At 39.6% G+C, this 21,471-nt stretch overlaps 1 protein-coding gene across 1 annotated transcript; it reads right to left on the reverse strand.

The window, feature by feature from the left end:
• Positions 1-1,471: 1,471 nt before the first annotated feature.
• Positions 1,472-17,518, reverse strand: TTC5 (tetratricopeptide repeat domain 5). The gene is made up of 10 exons (XM_068965832.1): positions 17,468-17,518; positions 14,200-14,332; positions 13,076-13,287; positions 12,572-12,722; positions 11,303-11,394; positions 9,190-9,246; positions 8,457-8,603; positions 8,072-8,286; positions 4,559-4,703; positions 1,472-1,715 (listed from the first exon to the last, which is right to left on the reverse strand). Exons 1-10 carry the CDS (start codon positions 17,516-17,518, stop codon positions 1,596-1,598), a joined length of 1,323 nt encoding a protein of 440 aa, XP_068821933.1. The 3' UTR covers positions 1,472-1,595.
• Between the last annotated feature and the right edge of the window lie 3,953 nt (positions 17,519-21,471).

Raw genomic sequence — 21,471 nt, forward strand, 5'->3', positions numbered from 1 at the left:
ACCCACTCCAGTATTCTTGCCTGGCAGATACCATAGACAGAGGAGCAGAGCGGCTGCAGTCCACGGGATCGCAGAAGAGTCAGACACAACCTAGCAACTAAACAACAACTGGATCTCCTCTACTGACTTTAACATACACATCTTACCACCCTCCTCCTTCCCAATCGTTCAACCATTTCTCCAGATATTTTACATTCCCTCAAGTTCCTGATCAGTTTCATGACTATACACCTCACAATCAACAATTAGAACTGGATACAAGACTTCACATGTGGTCTGCCAGACAATATAGTAAAAACTCTCTCTGGCTAGCAGAGAAAGTACAGTATAGTATAGTCTAAAAACAAGTGTTTTGCAACTATATCATATGAGTTACTCCTACTGACTTTATCTTATCTACTAAAATTCTGAGTAATTTTTCATATATGATGTCAAAGATACACCTTAGAAAACTGCCCTTTTGGGACCAAAAGGATGGACTTCTAATTTTTATTTTAGATTCAGCCCTTATAACTTCTTTAGAGTGACGTTTATTCTATCATCCATTCTCTAAGGACTTCTCCATATTTTACATTCTTCATAAACTGAATGAGTCATCGACAATATTCAAGAAGCAAGGACAAAGACCAGAGGCACGGCACTAGAAGTCTTCCAAATTAATCTGTATCCATTAATGAACTCTCTGGATGTAACCATTCAGCTGGTTAATAATCCTCCCACATATTTCCCTATTTTCCCACAAGGATATTAAATAAAACTATTGTAAAACATATCACTAGAACCTAAAGGAACTGAATATCTAACTCTGTCTTGTCTTTCAGCCTAATAACACTGTTAGAACACTACTGCTGTCCTGTTGGACATGATAAGGACCCCTCCCGAGGATGACATAATATGGAAATGGAAGAAAGTTGGTTCACAATGACTTCATGGAACTGCCATTCCTGCCCCAAGCTGCTTATTGCCAGATTTCTTTTAACTGAAAGAAAAATAAACTATTTTGAATAAAGAAAAAAGTGGGGGAAGGGTACTGCGCCAATGGATTGAAGTGATCCTAAAACCAAGAATTCAAGCCTGGAGAGAATGAAACAAGCCAAACTACACAGTATTTTTTTTCCAAACAAATTTAATTCTGTTCCAGCCCCAAAGAAGGGGAAGAATCTAAATTTTAAAATAAAAATAAAATAAAAATTGCTTAAAAACTAAGTCATTAAAAAATTAAGCCCCCTCCCTTACCAATAAATACTGAAATGATATATACACATGAGGCTCAGGAAGGAGGCAAGAAGGGGAACCTTGGGGACTCTATCCCATGGCAAGGTCCCAACCCTTCTACCAATTCCACACTCTTTGCCAAAACATAGAAGAGCAAGCAAAGAGGCAGAAGAGATACACCACAAACATGTGTGGCCCCAGAGAGAGCTGAAACATAATACAAGACACAAGTGTCTTACAGGGCAGAGGAAGGAAAGCTGTAATCTAAAACATCCTCCCAATTCCAGCTGCATTACTAGAAGTGGCTCATGGAGCTGCCAAGTGCCCTTGAGCTTATCTCCTTGCCTCCACTCTCTCTTCAGCATGCAATCCAAGGAGGGTCATTCACATTGTGGCCTCGATGCCACCGTAGCAGCAGCCTGGCTGCTGGAGCCCTGAGGCTTCCCATTCACCACCAGCAGGAGGGGTGTCTCCACACGAACACTGGAAAAGGAATAGTCCTGGAAAAGACAGATACACAGAGACTAATTACAGATCCTAGGATGGAAGAAACTCCTTAACAGGGATATACCATATTGACTTTCTTCTCCTCCTTTCTACCTTCTTCAGTAGATACACCCCTAACCTCCATCTCACATTAAACAAACCTGAGCTTACATAAGGAATGCAATTTTCCCAAAGTTTTCAATCTTCAAAAGGAATATCTGGGGCAGGCAGATTGCCAGTACTGTTATTACAAGAAAGGGACAACTGGATATATGTACATATATAACTGATAACTTTGCTGTACACCCAAAACTAACACAACATTGTAAATCAACTGTATGCCAATAAAAATTTAAAAAAAAAAAGAGAGACAATTCTCTAATTCAAAAAGGACAGGATCCTGGCAATGCCCAACAAAAAGAGTCCCACTGGCTCTACAAAATCTGCCCTTCCCACAATGTTTATCAACAATTATAACTAAATACACACAGTGGGCAATCCACAGCCAATGGAAAGTCTGAGGAACTCTTAGATCAAGTGTTTGTTAGGCTATAAATTAATCTGCCAAATATAGATTGACTTCTCCTTTTATATAGGGAGGAATTAACAGAAGATAGGTTTTAAACATTCTCCTAATAACAGAAGATATCAGCTCACTTTATCAGTTCAAATGTACTTTAAGTTGTAAAACATGTTGCTAAAAGATCTTTATCCAAAATATACAGTTCCACTTGGAGTGTAAAGGAGGTTCTTTTTAAGTCAAAGTAAAGAGATTCTCATAAAGCAATTTTTTTGAAACATCCTAACAGGAACATGAGTAAATGACCCCCCAAAAAACAATTATAAAGGATTATAGTCAATAAACATAATATAATTTTCAACCTCACCAATAATCAAGAAACCAAAGCCAAAGAATACTAATGCTATCCTTTTCATGAAAAATCAGCAAATAGTTCAAAGATTTCTACACAGAATTGCAAAGAAATACAACTACATTCACTGTTGGTTATTAACTGGTAGAACCTTCCAAAAACTAGTTTGGCAGTATATATCAAAAGTCATAGACTGCATAAGCTTTGAAACTAAGATTTTACCTTAGAAACTCACTTTATTTCTTTAGTCAATTAATTAAACTTATGTAATAATCATGGATATGGGCAGATAAAAATATTTGCTATGGTACTTTTAGAATAAAGAAAAATTGTAAATAATCTAGATCTGGGATCAGCAAATTTCTTTGTAAAAAGTCAAACACTAAATATTTTAGGCTTTGTGGGTCATATGGTCTCTGTCCCAAACCATTCAACACTGACACTATAGTGTAAGAGCAGCCACATGCATGCTCAGTCGTATCTGACTCTGTGACCCCTCGGACTGGAGCCCACCAGGCTCCTCTGTCCATGGGATTTCCCTGCCAAGAATACTGGAGGGGGTTGCCATGCCCTCCTCAAGGGAATCTTCCAAACTCAGGGATCAAACTGAAACTCCTCCACCTCCTGCATTGGCAGGCAGGTTCTTTACCACTGAGCCACTTGGGAAACCCCCAAAGTAGCCACAGATAACAGTAAACAAATAAGCATACTTTGTTTCAAAAGAATTTAATTACAAACACTGAAATTTTAATTTCCTGTAATTTTCACATACCATAAATTATTAGTCTTTCCATTGTTTTTATTTAAACATATAGAAACCATTTGGGGCTCACAAGTCATATAGAAACAGGCAATGAGCCAGATTTGGTCAATCAGCCATAATTTGCTGACCCTAGATCTAAATGGTTTGAAAAAGTGGTTAAACACCTGCTCTTTAGAGTTTTATGAGGATTAAATGAGCCAGTGTAGGCAGTAAAACTCTAAATACAGCATCTAGAGTTAGTTAAGTGTTCAATAAATTTTTACTATCCTCATCATCATCAGCTCCTCGGTCTTAACTCAAAACAAAGTTGTAGAATACGGAAAGCCAAAGGAAATGTTCACAAACATCTGCATATAATATTCCACTCATAATTTAAAATATACATACAAGTGTGTATATATTTTTCTGAAAAGAAGAGACTACAGGTTTACATTTCAAACTGTTAACAGCAATAACATGTGAATGAGAATATTTCAGTCTATTTTTAGAATTTTATTTTTATTGAAATAATTGGCATATAACATTACGTAAGTTGAAGGTATACAATACAATGTGTTTATATGATATATTGATATATTGCAATGTGATTACCACCACTGTATTAGCTAACACTTCTATTACATCACATAATTACCATTTCTTTTTTATGGTGGGAACAATTAAGACCTAGTCTCTTGGTAACTTTGAAGTTTATAATTCCATATTGTTGTCTATAATCACTATGCTGTGCATTAGGTCTCCAGGACTTATGTATCTACTGGCTGCAAGTTTGTATCCTTAAACAAAACCTCCCCAATTCCACCATCTACTGTCTTCACAAGTTCAGTTTTTTTAGATTCCACATGTGATATCACATGTATTTTTCTTTGCTCTGTTCAGTTCATTTTTTAAATTCTCTTTGTTTACCAGTAGTTTTTAGTAAAGAAAAACCATAATAATAATAATAATAACCTAGCTTTTAGTAAAAAATAATTATATATATGTGTGTAGATATAGGATATCATACAACACATACACACATATATATGCATTACCTCACATATATACTCCGGGAGTTGGTGATGGACAGGGAGGCCTGGCGTGCTGTGATTCATGGGATCACAAAGAGTTGGACATAACTGAGCAACTGAACTGAACTGAACATATATATTTTTTATAAGAGGTAAACTTGGTCCCACTTTGAGAGCCTATGAGCTGAGAAAGAATCCTAGCCATCACTCACCTTTCCCTTGTGCTGAATTCGGTGAAGACGAAGGTTAGGCTCAGGGATGGCTACAGAGTCCCCAATGAGCACTCCCCAGCTCTGCACCATATTATACACCATAACTGCATAGCAAGGTCCATCTGAATCTACCAGGCCAAATGTACTGCCAGGTTAAGATGGGTTAAGAGGGATGGGGAAAAAAAAGAAGTGAGCAGCAAAGAAAAGCAGAAACAGTGATTTTAATAATACCAGCAAAATAAACAAATGCTTTCATAGTTACTTCCTTAGAAATACTATGGCAGGTACCATCATTCACTATGTACACCTGAGGGCTCCTTTGTCTTAGATATGTATCTTTAAAAAACATCCCTAAGACTCATCAATCTCTCACTTTCCCAAGAACCTGGGAAATATGCACACTGAAGCCTTCAACAAATATTAATAATGAATTAGCTCAAAATGTTACAGCAGAACAGTATTCCTGCTCTACCAGTTTAACTATCACAATATCAAACTCTCTAACCATCACTGCCAATTTACTTAATTCCACAAACTTTCACTGATTACCTATCAGGTGTCAGCCACTGTGCTTAGCAGTAAGACATCAATCCAGCTATGAGTGACTTTATTAGTCTAGTGGATGTCAGACAATTAAACCATCACTTACAATACAACTGCAAAAGGTTCCAGAATAGCTCTTTTCTTGTGCTGAATTCAGTGAAGCCAAAGGTTGGGCTGTGGAGGCCCAGAGAAATGTCTAAATCAATGGAAAGCCAGGAAGGCAGCCGTTTAGACAAGACCCTCAAACTGAATCTTAAGGAATGAAAAACTACTTGGGTTAAAACAGGAAAATTAATCCTCAGTGGAAATAAAAAAAAACCTCTACAGGGAAGGGAATAGGGCTTGACAAGAAAGGAACATGAGAAAACTTCCTGAGGTGGTGGTATTGTTCTCTAAAGGCATCTGGGTTATATGAGAATATCCATTTGTCCACTAAGATTTTTCACATTTCACTGTATGTAAATTTTACATAAAAAAGAAGAAAACTATGAACAAATACTGAACTCTAGTTAATGATTACATGCTGAATACATACTAATGTCTGCAATTACTTTGAAATGCACCAAAAATAAGAGATCAACAGATGAATAAGGGAATAGACAGATATGTGATAAACTAAGTATAATAAAATATGAATAGTAGAATATATAAGTACACAAATGTTCACTGTAAAATTCTTTCAATTTTGCTGTATGTTTGAAAAATTTTATAATACAATGTTGGGGGAAAAAATGTAATCTATATCAAGAAGCAGCAAAAAGATTATCCAGGTACAATAATTGTGTGTAAAGACACAGAGGCATGAAAATAGCTGTTCTAAAACCTACAAAATAATCCTAAGGTTGGAATAAAATGTACAAGAGGAAAAATGACAGAAGACAGTAGACAGGGGAAAAAATCATAAAGGGCTTTGTATATTAAACTAAGGAGTTAAAACTTCATCCCCAAAGTTACACAATACCAGTAAGAGATTTTAAATACGAAATAGCAATGGTCAAATCTGTATCTGGGGCATATTTCTTCACACTGTGGAACACTGGAGGAAAAACAGGGAATAAGGAGGCTTGTCTGGAGAAGTGCTGAGGCTGAATTAAATTAGTAGACACAAAGAAGTAGGGACTAAAAGATATATCTATTGATCTTGGTGAATGCTTCAAGGCAAAAGAATGGAGAAGTTAGAAGTCTTAAGTGACTGACTATAGCTGATACCACTGATTGACAAAGAATTCAGGGAGGTGAAGCAACTTGACAGAGAAAGATGACATAAGTAATTTTGAACATAATGAGTTAGAGATTTTATCAAAGCCCAGAGGCAGCTGACTACAGGAATCCAAAACTTGGAATTGAGGCTTGGGCTGGAGCTAGACCTGTGAGCATAAAGGAGGCAGCCAAAGCCTTGGGTTTATATGACATCACCAAATGAGATGACCTACAAATGAGATGGTGAGGAATCAGTGCTCATGCTCACTTGGCACACTCGAATTCACAGCAAACACTGCAATCAAGCACAGCATCCTCTCCTGGTGAAAAAGCCTCAGAATCCTAAACAGTAAGTCATGCAGCCACTGCCAAGTGATCAAAGTTGGCACTTATTTGCCATCCTGGTAGAGAAAGGAACAGAGAAGGCAACGGCACCCCACTCCAGTACTCCTGCCTGGAAAATCCCATGGACGGAGGAGCCTGGTAGGCTGCAGTCCATGGGGTCGCTGAGAGTTGGACACAACTGAGTGACTTCACTTTCACTTTTCACTTTCATGAATTGGAGAAGGAAATGGCAACCCACTCCAGTGTTCTTGCCTGGATAATCTCAGGGACAGGGGCGCCTGGTGGGCTGCTGTCTATGGGGTCACACAGAGTCGGACACGACTGCAGCAACTTAGCAGCAGCAGCAGCAGAGAAAGGAAAGAAACAAAAACAGAGTCTACCTCGAACTTAACATTTAGAAATTAGGCAGAAAAAGAGAAACCAAAGAGTAGCAAAATATGTGTTCCGGAGCCCCTTAACCTACCTTTGTTTATACTTCCTCATTCCTCTTAACTCTAAGGTCTGCTCTAGTAACTGAACTTTTCTCAACTATCTTCCTGTTCTTCAATTCTTCAAATACATACACCACGAAAAAGCCATGGAGGAAAATCAGTATACAGTAGGAGCTGTATTTTAGCTTGAATGAAGCAGAAGGAATTTGAAAGGCAATAGTAACAGAGAAGTCAGAATGCTGTGGAGCATGTAGTAGAAGCTACTGGGTCAAACACTGGTGATCCCAGAAACAAAAAAGTTTCAACAGAAAACAGAAAAAGGAAACCAGTCAATGAGGGATTGGGAAGTGAGCAAAGGACCCAGGAATGATGGCACTGACTGAACCCTCATTTTTCAAAAGTTAGAATTTTCTAAATGAATATTCTTAACTCATTTCCTCTGCTCAACTCTAAGAACCATTCACTCGGGTGTGTTACATTGTTTTTTAACTCCCTACAACACATATAGCAGATGCTCAATGAATATTTGTTGAATAACATCTGAGAGAATCTCTCCAACAGGCCTTAAATTCAAACTCAAAGCTCACCTTCCAGAACTGCTTAGGCATACCTAAGTCCAAACAGGATTTAGAATTCGTTCTCCTTTTACTTCTATGATCATGAAAATACAAAGAGGTAGGAGAATTTTAAGGTTTCCATCTTATAAAAATACTTCCTATCTTATAAAAAAAAATGTAGCTGTCAAATTTCAGCTTCAGATGTAAGAGTCGACAGAACACCAAACTCAGGGAAAAACTGGGTGGTAACACAATCTACAGAGAGACTGTCAGACATGACTTAGACAATACAGTGTCTCTTGGGACAGTCACAGGAGGGAAAGAGAACTCACTGATCTCTGACCACTAACAATTATCTTCAAGTTTCAGAGAAAGGCCAGCAAATGAGAGCAACTAGTTTAAAAGGATGAAAAAGAGAAAAGGCAAGAGAAACTCACAAGGGGACTTTCTCCTCCGTGGTGAGGCTGAACACCACCTTTCCCAGGACCACAGCTCCACTATTTACACCAGGGTGCAGAGCACTCAGGGGCTTGCGCTCCAGAGTCACCTTCTGCCCCGAGGCTGACTGATAGCGCCCATCACCACAAGGGCCCAGGTGGGCTGGGCGCAAGTTTCCCAGCATGCTCTGTAACTTTTTGGCCTTCACCTTTCCCTGCAAAGAAAAAGGAAACAGGTAAGAAGCTGGAAACCAATCACTCTCCTTGAGAGTCTAGTCCTCCCCACCACCTACCCACTTCTGTAGGGTCGCTACTACCGAGGCCTACTATTTTATTGACCTACAGCAGAATAAAAAAGCAGGATTCAGTCTTCAGACATCTTTACCTTGCTCTCAAGGAGGCTGGTTAATCTAGTCAGGAAATCCAGGAGCTGTTGCTCTCGTTGCCGGGGCTCTGGCCAGGCAGGGTCCAGTGCTGCAGCCCGAGAGAAGCCCTCCAGAGCCTCACCATAATTCTCCTCATATTTATGTAACTGCACAAGAAGTAACAAAAACCCTCCCAATTAAAGTATGTTTAACACAAACTATGCAGAAGTGGGCTAGCACAGTGGGCTAGGAATCTTGAGAAATAAACTGTTTTCCTGTTCCCAATTGTTTTCCTACTCTACAAACATTCCCAGTTTCTTTCCTGTTCTACAAATGAACTGCATGAAGAGCTGGTAATACCTTATATCCTTTTTCCTGGCCAAGGTGATCACAACCTCAAAGGTGAAATCATTTCAAAGAAGCTAACTTCCAAACTCTAAAACAGTTAAGCTGCATATATTGGGTGATTCCATTTTTATGTTTATAATGAAGATTTTAGGAAAGTCTTATAAACTGCCCCCCATCCTCTATTCACCCTCCCACCAACTCAGCCCCCTTTCCTTTCCCTCTGGATACTTTAGTCAAACTAAGCAAGCTTTTCCCAGAAATAATTTAGCTTTCCTCTAGCAGTTAGTACCCAACTTTGTCCCTGTGAGTACTGTTATCCTCACAGGCTAAGACCTAGATAGCTTATGTATTTGACTTTCAGATGACCACTCCCCAATATAAACGATAATTTCTTTTTGTTTTTACCGTTGCCCTGTTCAGATGAAGATCAGGATTGCTGGAAGCTGTCCTGTCAACCTTCTCCTACAGTGGAATAAGAAGACCATCAGTGGCTCTTGTCTCAGTCTTAAGGATGGCCATATACAACATGTCCTAAACCTCGTCCATCTCCTTGGAAAAATTTAAGTTTTTGCTTGTCAAATTATTTCCTATACCCACACTATTATACAGTAAATGCTTGTATGGAACATATTACACAGTCCCTGAAACCTCAAGGATGTAAGGCCTTTGTATGTATGTGGAACTTTAAAATATGATTATAATTTACCCAAGTAATAGTATAAAGATAGAAGTAAAATGTGACTAATATCTGATAAAAAAATTTAATTAATGAAATGCTAATATAAATGAAGAAAATCTAGAAGACAAGTGATGCTAATTTAACACATTTCCTCTGCCCATGAGTCCAGCTTCAGACACAAACGGAATCATGCTACTACATCTAAGCCCCCTTAAAACACACAGAGAGAGCCAATTCTGATTCACTAATTTAAATAGCTGGCCAGGAACCATACAACAGTATAGACAAACATATCTGCAGCTATCTTCGTGGCTATGATCACTTTATTTTTTAACTCTATTCACTGCCTGGCACACTGCAAAAGCACAGACAACATGAATTAAAATTATTTAAATGACTGGTTGAAATATGTTTAAAAATGCAGGTCTGATGAAGAAATTAAGAGTTAAAAGCAATTATTTAGCAGAAGCCAAATATAAAATTTTAAACGAGTACATCATATTATACCTTAAAATGTAAGCAGTTACCAGATTAAGAAATCAGAGTAAAACAAAATACTTCTCCCTAAAAAGTTCCCTGATTGAATAAAAACCAAACCTGCTGACTACACAGGTTGGGTTGAGTTAAATGCCACTGTTAAGGCTACAGTGAGAAGCACAGTGTGTGAGGAAGTCATCTCTGTCATTTTTTAAAAAGCCATCTTATTACTGCATGTTCCTTTGTCGTGAGTGTGAGTCCTACCAGGTGAGCTGCAGTCATCAGCACAGAGGCAAGAGAAAGAGCCTGGTATACACATCTGTCCCCACAGCTTCGGGGTATGGCTGCACCAGAGTATACCAGGATAAAGCCAAACAAACAGTATGAGAAATGTACTTTTTAAGAAACTAACTTATTTGAGTTAAGATATTTTTGAAATACAAAAATTGGTTGTATATTTTAAGCTATAATTCTTGGAGACATTCTGTGATTAAAAATTTGACTGTGCTTATTAAAAATGGTTATCTATGTTTCAGAATTCAGTTTTGTGAAAAATAAAGTTTCTGTGGGATGGTTAAAAAAAAAAAAGAAAAAAGAACAGTCCCTAAACTGCAAACATGAATATAAGGTAGCTATATTCCTTATTCTGCCACTCAGAGCAAAATAAATTGAAAAGTGAGTCTCTATGTCAAGAGAAAACAAAAGAAGGTGAATACGAAGTCTAAATAAAAAGTACTCAGGAGGCCAATGCAAACTTTGTTAACAATGAGCAGTCATGGACTCAAAGCCTGAAGGAAACCCCCCTACAAGTGGATATTAATACAAACAGCTTGAAAACCTAAAGCAAATCATAAGCTCCAGTGAACTGATCCCTCGGATATAATGTAGAATGGACTACATGCTATTTTCTATTTTAGCCTGTGGGAAATCCAGATTCATACTATTTAATGATTAATCTGGGGATACTGCTTAATTTATACTTAAGTAGCAGAGTTTTAATTCTTTTTAAAATGTGTATATATATTAATAAACATTATTTTTAACATATACTTTTTTCCCCATTCAAAAAGATGAACATATTGGGATGGGTTCTGTGATTTGGTTACACAAGCCTATATAAGAACTCTAGACAGCTCAAATAGCTATCTCACACTGAGGCACACACTGCAAGCAACTGCTAATACTCAAGTTATAGGAAGAAATACCTCACCTCTGCAGGACTGGCTTCATAAAACCACACCCATCACATGCCAGCAAACACTCTCCACGCTGCTTGCTAAAACGTCACAAAGAAGACTGAACAACATTTTTGCTTCTGTTGCTGCCTCTACATATCCAGCCTGGGTGACCATAAATACTTACTGCTTGGGCATAAGCACTGAGGGCTTGCTGGGAGATCTTAGGGTTCTGGCCAGTATTGAAGTAAAGAGAAAGGTAGGCATTCCCCAGAATATCTGAAAGAGAAACACAGATTTCTGGTTCTGCATGTAAGGAGCTTAAAGTCACCACTCTATCCTAACAAGTAAAAAGCTGAAGAGACTAAAAAACCCACAACTCCTCTTGGATGCATAATAAAGGAGACAATAGGGGTAAACCACTGCTCCAAAATTACACAGACAGAGCTGAATATAGGGAGTTATCACTTAGCAGAAACTCAGGAGCTACCACAGCAACAGTGCTGGGCTAGGAAAACCTAAACTGAAATTGATGAATTCTGGAGCCTCACTGTGGACAAACCTGGGAGTTAAAAACTCCAGGGGTACCAGTCATAAGGGACCCCCAACAATATTGTAAGATTTACCTCCAAGAGCTCAACCAGATTCCCGTAGCAAATATCGAAGAATACCCTTGTATTTCTAGCAGAGGGAGGGGACAAAGAAACTTTTTTGAAATATGCCAAAGCACGCCATTCTTGTTGTTGTTTGCGTGGGTTTTTTTGGCCACACTACGTGGCTTGAGGGATCTCAGTTCCCCAACGAGGGACTGAACCTGGGCTACAGCAGTAAAAGCTTGGGATCCTAACCACTAGGCCACCAGGGAACTCCTGAACACTCCATTCTTAACAAGTACCCCCAGGAGAAACTAGTTAACCAGAGCCTAAGGTATTATCAGACGGTAACTGACCTAAGGAAGGGAAATATCCAACTCCAACTCTAGCCATCCTGTGCCTCCTAAGTGGGGGTAGAAGGGCAGAGAAAAAACTGAGAAACACAGTGATGGACCATCTCAGAACCCAAGTGCTAAGTATAACTATTTTGGTCACCCTCAAAAGTCTGTATGAAAGGCCCCACATCTGAAACAAACCAGTGATGACACTATACTCAGGGTATACCCAAAATTCCTCTGGGATAAAGAGGCAAACATGAACCCAAAGGAAATAACAGGAGACTGCACAAAAGCCCCGCTTTGCTTACAGGGAAACATAAGCCTCCTCTCTTCAATGATAAGGTCCAAGAGGTACTAGAATAGTGGTTCATCAAAATACCTTTTGGGCTCCTTCAAAGCAAAGATGCCCTGGCTTCACACTTAAGAGTCAGACTCAACAGATGGGCTCCAGATGATCCTGGTGTGCAGCCACGGTTGAGAACCACTGCTCTAGAAACCTGCTGGAGATCTTTTGAAAGCACTCACACCAGGAGCGGCCATCAAGGATGTCCATCTGCACAGCCAACTTAGCCTGTCGGACACTGTCCATGACATGGCGAGAATGTTCATCTCCGGAGTCAGTCCGCAGCTGGCGAAGCACCATTGACAGGTTTTGAAGGGAGACTTTGTTCTTGCACTACAAATGGAGAAGCCACATACTTAACCTTCATGGTTCTCTTTCTCCTTTCCAGATCTATTTTATTTCAGGCTTCTAATTTTTCATCTTAACTCTTACTGCCATCTGTATCTAAGACTCCCATCTACAAGGATCAACTTGGTTACTTTTCTTCACTTCTCATCTACCTCTGAACCTGGTCCCATCATCTTCCTCATCCACGTCTGCTCCCCTATCCTTTCTCCCCTCTTCTGATTCTGTTCTCTTAGTTCCCATGCAGTTCTACTCTGGTATTCATGGCCTAGGGAAACACAAAACCAGAGAAATCCCATCCTCCCCATCTGTGTTTTCTGAGGGCACAGTGGGCAGCTCACATGGGTGAGGGCTCCTGAGAAGCAGGTGTGGGCAGCTGCAACATCCCCTTTCTTCCAGTACACCTCACCCAGCTGGTTCCAGGCTTCTACCAGCTTGGGCTCCAGCTTCACAGCTTTTGACAGAAGCTCCTCAGCCTTGGGGCTATAGTCAGGAGTCACATTCAGTGCTTTCCCGGTCAGCATCAGAACCTGGGCATTGCCCTGGACAGAACCTAGGAGGAGGGGAAAAGATAAAGGAAACCCAGACAGTTTTACAGGTGAGACCAGGGTACTTTCAAGGAATCACCCTATGCAAGTTCTAGCAATCAAATAATTGAGGAAAATCTTCATGAACAAACAATTTATTGAAAATCTATTATGTTAGAAAACAAGGTAACAAAGAAAGCATTATCTCTACCTTTGAGGGGCTTACAATCTAGTGGAGAGGTCAATGTCTATCCATGGAAAATTAAAACACAATGAAAAAGAGCATACCGCATACACCCAATAAATGGACTTTACAAAGTGAAAGGGAGAAAAGACAAGACCCTCCAGGGAGAAAAATGATGTAAACAAAGACAAAGAAGCAGAAAGGAGAAATACATGTGGCATGTTCATGGGAGGATGGATGGTTCAACCTCAATGAAACAAAAGGCTCCTCTGTAAGTAGGTAGTCAGAGATAAGGGTAGAGGGAAAAAAGTCAGACAATGAAGACTTGAATAACAAAGGGCTGGTTTAGACCTCAACCAGTCAAGAGTAGGAATCTTTGAAGATACTTGAGCAAAGAGGCAGACAAGAGATGCGATTAAATTCATGAAGCAATTATTTAGAAAGATTATGGCCTTTGGTCATTATTTAAGTAGATTTGAAAGTAAAAGAAATTAAGAGCCAGAAAGGTCAGTTAAGAAGATTACTGCAACAGTAATCAAGCAATAAGTATGCTCTTTTTCATTTCACAGCATTTGGAAATGGAGTTTAGGGAACGGAAAGGCTGCCATCCTGCACAGGCACCCTTAGAAGAAACATTCTGTTGTACCAACTTGTAGCAGCCACAAACAGGATACCAAAGAGTCTACAGAGAGAGCAAAGGTCCATCACATTTCAATGAGGAACAGCGGGTTGTGTGTTCTTTTGGGACTCATACCCACTACTTCCTCCATCTGCTGCAGGGTCTTCTCCATCTCTTCCCGCACATCTTGCTGCTTCCTCCCAGCATGCTCAACACTATGTGTCTCGAAATAGCACTCGCGAAATGAATACAGCTGATCCACCAGTTCCTAGGAATATAAGAATGAGACCATTATAAGAACGGTCTCCATTAAGTGGAGAGGATACCAGACAAGTAAGCTTTGAGACTGGCTAGCCATACCAACTTTTGGCCTAGAAATGCTGATCCTCTACCTCACCTAGGAATGACACAAGAGGCAGGTTGCAGACAGGGAAGGAAAGTTGTTCAGCCCACTCTCACACTGTCCCAAGTCAATCTGTACCATGATGACAGTCTCTCTTCTTAGACCCAGCAGAGCTTCCAGTATGATTAAGCACTTCACATACCTTAGTCAGGAGAGAGGAAATGCTTTGCACCTTGAGATAAAACAAAGTTAATAAGATCATCCTATCTAGTACTGGTCCCTAAGTATAAAATTTTGAAATTTACCCTTAAAACTGGATTTCCTAACAATAAAAATCCCTTACCCCTGATATTTCCTATGCCGATATCTGAAAACATGTGACATTTGTGAGTATGACAAACGTGAGAGCCATTCTCTACAACAAACAGGCCAATTTAAGCTTGATAAATTTTGTATTTTTGCAGTTTTGTTTCTTTAGATATTTGTGTTTTTTGTTTGTTTAGTTTTTATCAAGTCATCCTTTGGCTCGCCTGCACTCTTTCCAAGTAAATGTTCTCCTTCCTCTTTAAATATCTCTGTTTGAGTCTTCCTGGGACATCAGTCAAAGTTTTTCCATTATCTATTCTTTCCTAAAACAAAACAGCAGTAGAAAGGTGTAATCCAATCCCACCAAGTCTTACCAACTACCTCCATCACATCCCAAATCCATCCACCAGTCTCCATGTCACTATGAGGACCCTCAACTAAATCAGCATCGTTACTTGCCTGAACTATTTCAACAGCTTCTTAAGTGGTCGCTCTGCTTCTACTCTTTCCCATTCACCTCATATAGCTGGAGTGGTTTTACAGAAATGTAGGTCATGTCACAAACATGTTTCCCACTGCAGACAGAATAAAATCCAACTCCTTATTACGACCTAGAAGACTGTGAGATCTGACCTCCCACCATTCATCCTGCCACAAACTTCACTTCTTATCACTCTCCTGCACTATTCAAGCCACACTGGCTTTCATCCAGGTCCTCAAATCCACTCTCAATCCTGCCTACACACATGCTGTTCCCTCTGCCTGGACGTTCCTTTTCCAGACCTTTGCATGGCTCATTCCTCTTCATTATTTAGGTCTCAGTTCAAACACCAATTCCTCAGAGAGGCTTTCCCTGACTACCCAAACGAAAGTAATTCCTTCCTCCTCCACCCTACTGTTAAATCACACTCCTACTTTTTTCACAGTATTTGAAATTAAAATTCTACCCAGAATGATGAAATTAGATTATCTCCTTCTATAATAGTGCTTTTCAAGTTTTATTGTATTATTTCCAGGACCCAGCCTACAGAGATTCTGATGTTAGTGGTTTTAGCAGAACTCAAAATTCTGCATTTTAACAAGCACCCTGCATGACTTTAATAGAAATGACCTGTAAAATACACTTTGAGAAAAATCCTTAATATATTCCTTCTAACCTAAAATGTCTATAACAATGAAATAAAGTTTACCACCATTCCCATGAATAGCAACATCACCATCCTTTTCCTCTCTCTACTCCATTCTCCCATTCCATCCTTGCGCCTTCCCCACCCACCCCCAAGATACCCCAGTATCCTCTACCTCGCTGCTTAGGGCATCTACCACAAATAAGAGCAGGAAAAGACAACTCTCAGCAAATATCACAACCCATTTCCTTTCATCATGCCGTCAGCAATAGCTACATATTAAGAATTATAGAGAAGGTCTTGGAGAAGGCAGTGGTACCCCACTCCAGTGTTCTTGCCTGGAAAATCCCATGGACAGAGGAGCCTGGTGGGCTGCTGTCTATGGGGTCGCACAGAGTCGGACACGACTGAAGCAACTTAGCAGCAGAGAAGGTCTTACTGTTTGCTTCTACTTGTAATAGAAAACATACAAGAAATTGTTTGGCTTTGTTGGTTTGTTTTGCTACAGTGAACATTTTTAGTAACTTTTGTCCTGGCAAAAATCAATATATATATGTTGTTAAAATTCAAATAGGTACATGTAAAATAAGCAGGGTAAAAAATTCTTCATGATCATCCCAATAACCCCAGAGATAACCACGGCTTAGTTTACCTTTTCAGGTTTTTTCTATACATATACAAACATACATACACAATGTTTGTAAATACAGTGCTAGATTTGAGAATCTCTGATTTCAGACAGTCACACTAGGGAAAAGAATTACATCCAAGTCAACCGGATGTGAGGTAAAGCTCACACTCTAAAAAGTGTTATTAGTCTAATCTACTAAAGAAACAAAGAAATCTCATCAATGTTTAAACTTTTGCTGTAGAAGCCTTTAAGAAAGTTACAAACCTGTCATAAGTCTAACATTTACGTTTCAGGCTGCCTTAGAATACAAAAAACTCAGTTTCTGATATTTAAGAAAAATCTTGGATTATTAAAAGAAAAGAGTCAAGCAATTAGTTAGCTCCTATCTACCAAGTACAAGACTGTCCCAGTTACCACAGTCAACTGTGGACCGAGTGCAGTCTGGAGCCTTCTGCATTAGACCCCAAACTGGAATTGTGGAGTACACAAAAAAATCAAAACTGTTAAATTCTAAGGAGAGTAACCAGAATGCAAGCGGTGCAAGCCATTACTGTGATTGTTGCCAATTTGAAAGCATTAAAGTACTGAAGAAGGGGTCTTATCAAAACTAAAAGCAATAGGTAATAGCTCCTGCAGATGTGCCAAACTCACGTGTATACTATTTGTTATGGGTGAATGGGGGGAGGGGGGAATACAACCTCCCAACAATGTACAGGAATAAAGTTAGGAGCAATAAATCCTCTTCCCTACAGGACTGAAATTGACTGCAGTCGGGTCAGCACCACGGGATCCCAACAAACTGGCTGCGCCTGTCGCTTGGCCCCGAGGGTGTCCTCTAGCCCGTTGCGGCTGCACCTTCGGGAGTTGTTATAGTAACCACGGGGACACAAGTAGCGTCGGATATGTGTCAAGAAATTCGCAGGCAGTGTATAAACTGGGCTCTCTACTTCTTCCCAAGTAACAAAAGCAGATATGTATTTTAATCTATGACCCCACCTGCAATTTCTGCAAGACCTCCTTGACTTCCTCCTCTTCAACAGCCATCATTTCCCAGCTTCTCCGCCCCCGACCTAAAACCACAGAGACGCATACCCGCCCCCAAGATAGAGCCACAGCGACATCTAGAGCTCTGGAGGCTTATGGCACCTGAGTGAAAGAGCTGGTTTTCTAGGAAGCGCGCCGCTCCAAACTTAACTGCTAAGTGGATTTCCCTGGTGGCTCAGACTGTAAAGAATCCGCCTGCAATGCCTACAGCCCAGAGGAAACGGTCTGCAATCACTTTCAAATTCATAAATTTGTCTTTTCCAAGTCCTGCAAACAAAATATTCTCAGATTAAGTACCTGCGTATTATTGTTTTGTATATTCATATTTGTTTATACCAAGATTATAATACCCCAGGAGAAAAGCACTAAGAAAGTGGGTGCCTGTGTTATAACCTTAAAATTTTGAAGGAAGTGTAGTAGTGGTAAGGTAACTTGCCTGAATGTTTTCCAAACTTTACAGTGATTTTCTATATAGGAGGAATTTTATAATTTTTAAAACACTATCCTAATAAATTGACTACACTTGGAATGGTATTAAGAAAGCCATCACTAATACACTAACAGTGTGTGTGTGCTATGTGCGGGCACACTGGATCCCTGGGTAGAGTGTGTGTGTGTGTTCATGCGCGCTGGATCCCTGGGTAGTGTGTGTGTGCGCACATGCGTGTGTGAAGAGCCTGGTAGGCTAGTCCAAGGGGTCACAAAGAGTTGGACACAGCACACACACATATGTATCAGAACACTAATAATGTTTATATATTGAAAACTATATCCCAAAGGGTACTTAACAAACAATTGACTGTGTCTGAAGAGGGAAATAGGGGGACTGAGAGCTGTCTAGGAAAATAACTTTCTTCTCATTGTGTACACTGTTGAATGTTTGTCATGTAAATGTATTACCTATTCAAAAACAACATAATTTTTAAAAAAAAGGATTTGCTTCCACCAAGACTATCTCTGTTGGAGAAGGAAATAGCAACCCACTCCAGTGTTCTTGCCTGCAGAATCCCAGGGATGGCAGAGCCTGTTGGGCTGCCATCTATGGGGTCGCACAGAGTCGGCCACGACTGAAGTGACTTAGCAGCAGCAGCAGCAGACTATCCCTGCATGAGAAACAAGACACTACAAGACTGCTTCCAGAAAGGAAAAGTGAGTAGTTCAGGAATAGGAGTGAAAGGCAAGAGTTTTCACTCTATGAATTTTTTGTACCTTTGGAATTTGTACCATGTGAATGTATTAAACTCTTACATTTTTTTAAAAGTAGAATGCAACCCAGCAATCCCACAATTCCCATACACACCGAGGAAACCAGAATTGAAAGAGACACGTGTACCCCAATGTTCATAGCAGCACTGTTTATAATAGCCAGGACATGGAAGCAACCTAGATGCCCATCAGCAGACTAATGGATAAGAAACCTGTGGTACATATACACAATGGAGTATTCAGTTCAGTTCAGTCGCTCAGTCGTGTCTGACTCTTTGCAACCCATGAATCGCAGCACGCCAGGCCTCCCTGTCCATCACCAACTCCCGGAGTTCACTCAAACTCATGTCCATCGAGTTGGTGATGCCATCCAGCCATCTCATCCTGGGTCGTCCCCTTCTCCTCCTGCCCCCAATCCCTCCCAGCATCAGAGTCTTTTCCAATGAGTCAACTCTTCACAATGGAGTATTACTCAGCCATTAAGAATACATTTGAATCAGTTCTAATGAGGCAGATGAAACTGGAGCCGATTATACAGAGTGAAGTAAGCCAGAAAGAAAAACACCAATACAGTATACTAACGCATATATATGGAATTTAGAAAGATGGTAACGATAACCCTGTATGCGAGACAGCAAAAGAGACACAGATGTATACAAGTCTTTTGGACTCTGTGGGAGAGGGAGAGGGTGGGATGATTTGGGAGAAAGGCATTGAAACATGTATAATACCATATAAGAAGCGAATCGCCAGTCCAGGTTCAATGCAGGATACAGGATGCTTGGGGCTGGTGCACTGGGATAACCCAGAGAGATGGTACGGGGAGGGATGAGGAAGGGGGGTTCAGGATGGGGAACGTGTGTACACCCATCGGATTCACGTTGATGTATGGCAAAACCAATACAATACTGTAAAGTAATTAGCCTCCAATTAAAATAAATAAATTTTTTTAAAAAAATAAAGTAGAATGCAATCTTTAAAAAGTAGCATGTAATAGGGAGAAGGCAATGGCACCCCACTACAGTACTCTTGCCTGGAAAATCCCATGGATGGAGGAGCCTGGTAGGCTGCAGTCCATGGGGTAGCTAAGAGTCAGACACGACTGGGCGACTTCGCTTTCACTTTTCACTTTCATGCATTGGAGAAGGAAATGGCAACCCATTCCAGTGTTCTTGCCTGGAGAATCCCAGGGATGGGGGAGCCTGGTGGGCTGCCGTCTATGGGGTCGCACCGAGTCAGACACGACTGAAGCGACTTAGCAGCAGCAGCAGCAGCAGCATGTAATAGTCCACCAGAGTTTTTCTTTAGTTTTAATTATAGCTTACTTATACTTCAAATTGATTCTGTGAATCTAACAAAGGAAGCAAAGGTTCAGACAGAAATTATGAATGTACAAAAATTATTTCTTCACATCACTTTTCAACAAATTTTAAAACTTCACAGGGAAGAAAAAACTCTTCAACCTATAAAATCTGTGTAATTAGCAATGAAATAGAAAGGGGTGTTTTTGAGCTTTTAAGTAAAGATTTTTTCATCCTCTTTCTCAGATACCATTTTAACTTTGGGGTACTATAGTTGGCGATGGACAGGGAGACCTGGCGTGCTGCGATTCATGGGGTCGCAAAGAGTCGGACACGACTGAGCAACTGAACTGAACTATAAAATTTATTTTTTAAGAGATTTGATACTCTATACCCTTAAAGAAGAAAATGTTACTTGGTTGCTATTAAATTAGGTAAAGCAAGGGTATTTACTTGCCTTTCTACAATGACTAAATATAAAATACACTCAAATGATTTTATTATGACTTTTACTACCTAAAAAACAATGGAACTTGGAATTTAGTTAATTCCATGGCAGTTCTTCCCAAGCCAGTAACAATAAATCACAAAATCTAAGAATTAGAAAAGGCTGTAAGGATAATTTAATTCAACCCCTTACATCACAGACATAGAAACAAAGGCACCAAAAGTTTAAACTTAAACTTGTACAACTAATATATGGGGGAAAAAAATAACTAGAACCTTGATGTTCTGGCTCCTCAACCAGTATGATTTCAAGTCTTACCTCTAATAGGATGTAAAGTTACTGAAAGTATCCTAAAATTTCTTTATTGATTCTATATTTTACTGTGATAGTAGTCATAAATGACCACTATTTAATAAAGAAAAACAAGGAATAAATCATTATAAGTATTTTAATTACTATAATCTTGAGATCAACAACATATTGGCAAGTTTTCTGCAGTAGAAGTGCATTCCTAAATAAGTAGATCCAGGGAAACAGCTAGCAATAAAGAAGTAATTTTATCTTAAATGCCAAAAAGTTACCTTTCAACATAGCTTTATCAACGTGAATTACTCTTAAACAGAAATAGGAACTAAACATACATGCATCAAACTGTACCTTCATTCAATGATATGATACCTCCAAACAAGTTCATACATGGGCAGATACATTAAGTATATACAAATAAATGTATGCTCCCAAATAACAAGCTACAGGCTCACTCACTAGTTCCTGAAACCAAAATTTTCACATAAACATACTGTCAAATGCGACAACAACAAAAAAAAATGTAAAGGAACATATATACACCAGAACCCAAACTGACATGTAGACATAAAACAGAGGTGCTTATACAGTATACTTAAACATATGGCTCAGCCAGAAATGGCTCAAACATAAACAAATGGTGATCTACAAATACCCCAAAATATTGCAAGCTTTTTGCTACCTGTGAAAACTCA

This window comes from Capricornis sumatraensis, chromosome 2 (assembly GCF_032405125.1).
Source record: "Capricornis sumatraensis isolate serow.1 chromosome 2, serow.2, whole genome shotgun sequence".
Lineage (NCBI taxonomy): Eukaryota > Metazoa > Chordata > Mammalia > Artiodactyla > Bovidae > Capricornis > Capricornis sumatraensis.